Here is a 7,257-nt window from a genome sequence, read left to right on the forward strand (position 1 = left end):
CGCTTCTGTCTAGCGGTCTGGCTTTTGAACGGCGTCGCCTGAGGCGCAAAGGTTATAGGGAGGAGGTCATCTCCACCCTGCTGCAAGCCCGGAAGCAGTCGACTTCTCTGGCCTATGTGCGCATCTGGAAAGTTTTTGAGTCCGTGTGTACGGAGGCGGGTGTCCCTGTGCGCTCCGCCTCGATTCCTTTGATTCTTTCTTTTCTTCAGAAGGGTCTCTCTAAGGGCCTCTCCTTCAGTTCGCTACGCATTCAAGTCTCTGCGCTCGGCTCTCTCCTGGGTCGGGTGGATGGTCATGCCTTAGCAGCTCACCCTGACGTGATTCGTTTCCTGAGGGGCGTTAGACACCTCTGCCCCCCCCCTCTCGGGCCACGTGTCCATCGTGGAGTCTCAACCTAGTCTTTCGTGCTCTCTGTGCAGCTCCCTTCGAGCCTCTTCGCCACGCTACGCTCAAGGATCTTACTCTAAAGACTGTCTTTCTGGTCTCTATTTCCTCTGCTCGCCATATTTCCGAGCTTCAGGCGCTGTCCTGTCGGGAGCCCTTCTTGCTTTTTTCGGATTCCGGGGACTCTCTCAGGACGGTTCCTTCCTTCTTACCTAAGGTTGTCTCCGCTTTTCACATCAACCAGTCGGTAGAACTCCCCGTGTTCTCTCCGGAGGAGGTCGCGAGTACGGCTGGTGGTGACCTCCATCGGCTGGATGTCAAACAAATCTTGCTTCGTCATCTCCAGGTCACTAATGACTTCAGCGTATCGGACCATCTCTTCGTCCTTTGGAGTGGTCCCAACCGGGGTAAGCAGGCTTCTAAGACCACGATTGTGCATTGGTTGAAAGAAGCCATTTCCTCGGCATACCTTTGTCAAGGTTGTCCGCTTCCTGAGGGTCTGAAAGCCCATTCCCTGCGTTCTCAGGCTACTTCGTGGGCGGAGAGTCAGTTTGTCTCCCCGCAGGAGATTTGCAGGGCTGCCACTTGGACATCTCTGCACATTTTTTTGCTTGGCACTACCGTCTGGATGTACACGCTCCGGTGTTCGGTTCCTTTGGGCGGCAAGTGCTTCGAGCGGGACTGTCTCGGTCCCACCCAGTTTAAGGAAGCTTTGGTACATCCCACTGTCTGGACTGATCTGGGTACGTACAGGAAAGGAAAATTAGTTCTTACCTGTTAATTTTCGTTCCTGTATTACCACGGATCAGTCTAGACGCCCTTCCCTGTCTGTCTTCTGTCCTCTCGAAGCTTGTTTTCTTGCAGGTCTACAGATTTTCCTAGTTTTTCTTTGTGCAAGATTACTGGGCAATTACACCGGAAGCCTTGGTTGTTTTCTTATACCAAGTTGATGCAAGAGCGTATAGGTATACCATGTTTTTCTACATTATTCTATATTTGCTCCATTGAGCTTTACAGTTGCTTGCTTGATCCTATTCTTGGGTTTGTTGTTTTATGCTTTGACATACGTTATACTGAAGGGGTAGAGGATAGGCTCTGTCCTGATATAGGGCATCCTTCAAGTTTTAGTCTGTCTCCACCTGCTGGAAGGGAGGCTGAACCCACTGTCTGGACTGATCCGTGGTACTACAGGAACGAAAATTAACAGGTAAGAACTAATTTTCCTGTATTGAAGCATAGGGTTTTCTCTTCGTGTGTGTGTCTGACCGTGTGTGTGTGCGAGTGTGTGTGTCTGAGCATGTATATGTGTGAGAGAGGGATCTTCTGTGTATGTGTGTGTGTAAGAGGGAATGTGTGTGAACGTGTATATATAGGAGGGAGCATCTGTGAGCATGTGTGTGAGTGAGAATGTATATGAGAGGGAATGTGTATGTAAGAGTGAACATGTGCGTGTATGAGTGAGAGCATATGTATGTGTATGTACAGATATAGATATATGAGAGAGAAAGAGAGGAGAAAGTTTATGCATCCCTCTCTCACTAATCCACGACAATCTCAGAGTGACTTAAGAATGAAAAGTTTCCAGAATGGCGAGTGTGAATTATTTTATCCTTATTAGTTTTCATTTTTGGATGTTGTTTGATGTCTACTGTTTTGAAATATTTTATTGGTGTTTGAGAAATTTAAAGTAAATTGTTTGAGTTTTTAATTATTGGATCTTCCATTCACCAACTGTTTTGAAAGGAGAGAGAAGAGAGAACCTGGAGAGGAGATTCAATTATTTCTTGATTTCAATGTTTAATGTGGCTACTGCACAGAGCAGCAGTAGCCACAGAGGCATTCACGGAGCGGGATGCCAGTGGCCAGTGGTAGGTGTTCCACCTTCACGGAGCGGAAGGATTGAGGGCTGTCATCTCCCAATTAAATAAAAAAAAAAACAGGGATGGGATCCATCAGGTCTAGAGGACGCATATAAAGAGCAGGTAGTAAAACACTGCACGGAGCGGCAGTAGCCACAGAGGCATTCACGGAGCGGGATGCCAGTGGCCAGTGGTAGGTGTCCACCTTCACAGAGCGGAAGGATGAAGGGCAGCCATCTCCCAATTAAAAAAAAACAAACAAAAAAAGAAAAAAAACAGGGATGGGTTCATGGGCTATAGGTATTATCAGTTATTAGGCTTTTCAATATTTGATGATAGTTAATGTGACTTTCAAGGCATGCTTCACTTTCGGTGCATGTCCGGCATGACTCCCTGCTTCAATGACAGGGGAGAAGAAAAACTGATACTTCACACATTTCCAGCATTGCCCTCTGCTTCATGGCAGAGAGCTATGCTGCCGCTTACCCAACTAATCAAACTTAATATTTCACTTGGAAGCAGCTCCATCACTGCTCTCTACATTAATAGTGGGGGTGAAAGGGAATTAGAACATAAGGTTACTAAGAGCCAAGAGAAACAGATAAGTATGAGAAAAAATAAGTGTGAAGCTTGCTGGGCAGACTGGATGGACCAATTGGTCTTCTTCTGCCGTCATTTCTCTGTTTCTATGTTTCTATATAATGGCTGAGGATTGGTGATATCTGTTTTTCCGTTGTTGCATTGCATAGAGTCTGACTTGTTGCAGTTTTCCTATTCAGTTTTTGCCTGCATGTTTCTATTTATATTTTATGGTTTCTTTTTCCTGTATTTGATGAAGGTCTGCCTGTGTTCTGCATGTGTGATCGAGGAGGGGTATTTCAGCGTGTAGCAGCTTGGTTTCTTCTATTTTCCTAATAGGAGATATATTGGTGTGTTAGGGTTTGGTATAGAGTTGTTACTTTTTTAAGTACTGGCAGTAAGTGCTGGTTTGGTGTGGGAGGTTTATTACTCATGGCTTTCTGAGGGTCAAACCCACATCTAACACGCATTACAGTAGCCCTAATGCCATAAGGGTTCCAAGCGTCTTTTTTTTTTTTTTTTTTTTGTAGGATTTTCTAGTTGGCACCAAGGAAGTACATGCAAATATTTGATATTTTTTTTTACCTCAGAAGAATTTACTTAGATTTTACATGAAAAAGAATATTCAATTATAAATGCATAATTTTTAACCATATACGTGGAGAGAGCAGGAGGCGGGGGTGCAAGGGTATAAGATTTGCTTAGGGCACTTAATATTCTTGTACCAGCAGTGGGTTCCGGGGGAGGGGATGAAGACCCGGAAGGTAGAGGGTGACAGTTTTTAAAGTTTAGGTTGCTTGAAGGAGCTGGGCTTTTTTTGGCAGGCCTGAGACAGAATGAATGAAATGGGGGCAGTGGGGGCAGCACAATAATTTTTGCACAGGGCAGCAAAAAAGCTAGCATCGGCTGCTTCTATATTTATCCAAGAAAAGATTGGAAGGATTATTTCAAATTTATGTACAAGTTATTTAAGAATTGTTTATTCTTCCATGCTTTGACATAAGAATATTGGCTTTTTGATGGAGTTGGCACCATGGTAACTACCAGTGGTACCATGAAAAAAAGGTATGTGTTCTGTCTCCATCTGCTAGCAGGAGGAGAAAATCCATATATCTAGACTGGTATAGCAGGATTCATGGAAAGGAAATTATCGGGCAAGACTAAATTTCTCTATTTGATGGAAAGAAATAATGAAATTTGAAGAGAAATAGAAGCAAACTATGGTTGTGTATTTATTTGTTTGTTTTTTTTTGTTCTTGTTTTTAAACACAGATTTGAAATTGACGAGACTTCCCCGAGCATTTCTGGGTGCTGCGGGGATGACTGCAGCTATGAGATCCTGAGCCGCAGAACAAAGTATGGTGAGGGCCAGCATCCACACAGCATTGGTCACTGTGGAGGTTGCTGTCAATGACTGAAGGCTCCTAAAAAGCCGCCTTCCCCCTTTCTCTGTCTGGAAGCCTGAAACTGGCCTGCCATAAACTATTCTAGTTTCCAGACACTAATACTAAGGAGGAAATTTAGTTCCTGCCTTGAAAACAGACACTCAAGCTCCAATGTTATGGCGATGGAAGAGGGCAAAAGACATATTGAGAGGAGGAACCCTGGAGCATACTCTGAAACCTTCCAGATAGAAGACAGAGTGCTGGACAGATCCTTCTAGGCCCAGTGCCCCAGGAGCAGCTGTGTTGGTGAGAATGTCAGGCGTGATTGGTTCAAATTGGTCATCCTTAACATAAAGTATTAGCCATGATATTGCTTTCATCACCTGGGCTGATGGGTCACCACTGTGCAATGGCACTAAGTGGCTCTTTTTGCTAGAATACCTTTATGAGATTGCTTCTCTGATTCAAGGATATGCTAATGGGACCTTCTAACCTGCACTGGCTCTTAGTTACTGCAAGGTGAAAATAAACTGCAGAGCTCAGGATGTGTTTGTCTTTCACTTGACACAAACTGCAGAAAGCGGGGAACACATTCTGAACTCTGTTCCATTGCCATGCAAGCATTATAGTGATTTATAACCCATAAACTGGAGATCACAATATCTACGTGTACAAGACACCCTCAAGACCTGATTCTTGTACCTTGATTTTTTCCCTTCATTGAGTGCTGGGGGAGATCATTCCAGACTGTTAGTGCTCTCTCCATGGGTACCTTATTTTTTTCCATTTTTCTTTTTTTTTTTTAAGCATTGGTAGAGACTTTACAGAAAGTTGAGTTGCAGGACCTGACTTCCATTGCCTTGTAGAATGAAAGAGGAGGGGTTTTTTTGTTTTTCTTTTAGTAGATCCTGTTAAGTATAAGGCCATATGATGTTTATATTTTCTTTTGCAGGAGGAAAAAAATGAGTTATTAAATGCCTTTTTTGGTTAAGTTTTGTTTTGCAATGCAATATTGGAAAGGAGGATAGTAAAATTGTGAGCTGTGATGTATGTTGGTGCAAGCAGATGGTCCTGTCCAGGCGGTAGCAGTGGAGACACCTCTGTTTGGGACTATACTATATCCGTATGAAACCAAAGAGAGAATGTTCTCTATGGAGAATGGTGGATTTTTCCCACCACTTGCCATGCTTCGCACTGCCGCTTCCTCCCTCACTTCCTTGAAAATCCTGTGATACTGTGAGTGCCTTTGTTGAGGAAAGAAGGGAGCCCCAAAGGTGCCACCTGTCTTCCTATCAGGGATTTAGGCCTATGGGGCATCAGAATAGACATTGCTTCATTCCTTTCCTATAAAATGGTGCTTTTTCTTTACAAGTGCTCTTTTGGGTTTCAAGACATTTTTTATGGTTACCTCTTTTCTTTTTTTAACAGTTTCTTTTTTTTTTATTATTAACATTTTTATTGAATAAGCATAAATATAACAATGCATATAACAAATTATACAATATAAAGATCCATCTTACATAACTGAACAATGCATGTGTGCACTTACGAGTATAGTGAAAGTAATTTATGATCCCCTACCCATCCCTTCCCCCCCAATCCCCACCCCCTAGAAGTGTGAGCTTAGCAAACAATATCCTTAACATATATCCATTTCCCTGTACGTACCCGGATCAGTCCAGACACCTGGGTTGTGACTCCGCACCAGCAGGTGGAGACAGAGCAAAACTTGTGAGGCTTCCCTACATATAGTAAGGTGCCACCCACAGCCCCTCAGTCTTACTCTGTCTCCAGCAGGTGGTGCAGGGTCACTCACAGCCTCTGGGATCCCTGGGGTTTTTTTCTATTGATAGTCAGGGATTAGTTGTTTTGGAAGTTTTTCTTTGGTGTTTAAAAAAAAAAAAAAAAAAAAGGAAGAAGATTTCAAGAAGACAGCAGTCTCCCTCACCTGGTCGCCTCCCAGGGGGGTTGAGAGGTTCTGAGGGGACCATCCCCCCCTGGTCGAGGCCGCTGCTGAGGGTCGAGGGCCCGGCCGGTCACAGGCAGCAGCGTCGGGGGTGACACCGGGGAGCCCGGTTCACTCACCCCCGCGGGAGCAACACATCAGGACCCAGGACAGCGCAAGTAAAAGAAAAAAAAACAAAAAACGCACTGTTTTATTTCTGAGCCGGCTCTCCGTTTGTCCCCGTGTTCTGCCGTGGTCGTCAGCGATTTTTTATTTTTCGGTAAAGAAGAAAGGCAGTGGGAAAGTCGGTGCGTAGGCCGGCTTCCCGGAAGAGGAAGGCTGCGGATGGGTCCAAAAGTTCTTCGGAGCCCCCGGCAGGAAAGCGCCCGGTACGGGGCATCCCTCAGGATACAGACAGTGAATCCACGGACTCGGGGACGAAGACCAGCTTCCTGAGCCCCTGGGGGGGCCGGGGGACCCGGATGCTGCGGGTCCGAAGCCGCCGGCTGCCGGTAAAGGGACTCCGGCAGGTGAGGGGGATGATCCGAAGGTGGTCCGGTTGTTTCAGAAGGAGGAACTGGCTCCTTTGATTCCAGCCATTCTGCAGGAGTTGGGCATAGAGGCTCCGCCGGTGGAGTCCAGGCAGGGAGCCAATATGGACCCAGTGCTGTTGGGTCTTGCGGGGCCGGCAGTCGCTTTTCCTTTCCACTTTACTGCGTCGGACATCCTCTTCAGAGAGTGGGATACCCCGGAATTGGGCCTGAAGGTCAGTAAGACCATGGACAAGCTATACCCGCTCCCTGAGGACACGCTGGAACTTCTCCGTCTTCCTAAGGTGGACGCAGCGGTCTCGGCGGTGACGAAGAGATCCACGATCCCAGTCACAGGAGCCACGGCCCTTCGGGATATCCAGGATAGAAAGCTGGAGATGCAGCTTAAGAAGGTGTTTGAAGTTTCCGCGCTGGGAGTGCGTGCAGCGATCTGTACTAATTTTGCCCTGCGGGCAGGTCTACGCTGGGCACAGGTGCTTCAGGCTAATGCCGGTCTCTCGGCGGAGGAATCAGCGCAGGCGGACCAGCTGGAAGCGGTCATTGCTTATGGGGCA

At 46.1% G+C, this 7,257-nt stretch overlaps 1 protein-coding gene across 3 annotated transcripts in view; it reads left to right on the top strand.

Annotated features, from left to right (window-relative positions):
• Window positions 1-5,198, top strand: part of NAA40 (N(alpha)-acetyltransferase 40, NatD catalytic subunit) — an 82,592-nt gene extending 77,394 nt beyond the window's left edge. For all 3 annotated transcript variants that reach the window (XM_029614716.1, XM_029614715.1, XM_029614717.1), the window contains exon 8: window positions 4,095-5,198. In XM_029614716.1, coding sequence (XP_029470576.1) covers window positions 4,095-4,236 — 142 coding nt within the window. In that variant the 3' untranslated portion in view covers window positions 4,237-5,198. The remainder of the gene's footprint in view (window positions 1-4,094) is intronic.
• The last annotated feature ends 2,059 nt before the right edge of the window (window positions 5,199-7,257 follow it).

Source organism: Rhinatrema bivittatum, chromosome 8 (genome assembly GCF_901001135.1).
Source record: "Rhinatrema bivittatum chromosome 8, aRhiBiv1.1, whole genome shotgun sequence".
Lineage (NCBI taxonomy): Eukaryota > Metazoa > Chordata > Amphibia > Gymnophiona > Rhinatrematidae > Rhinatrema > Rhinatrema bivittatum.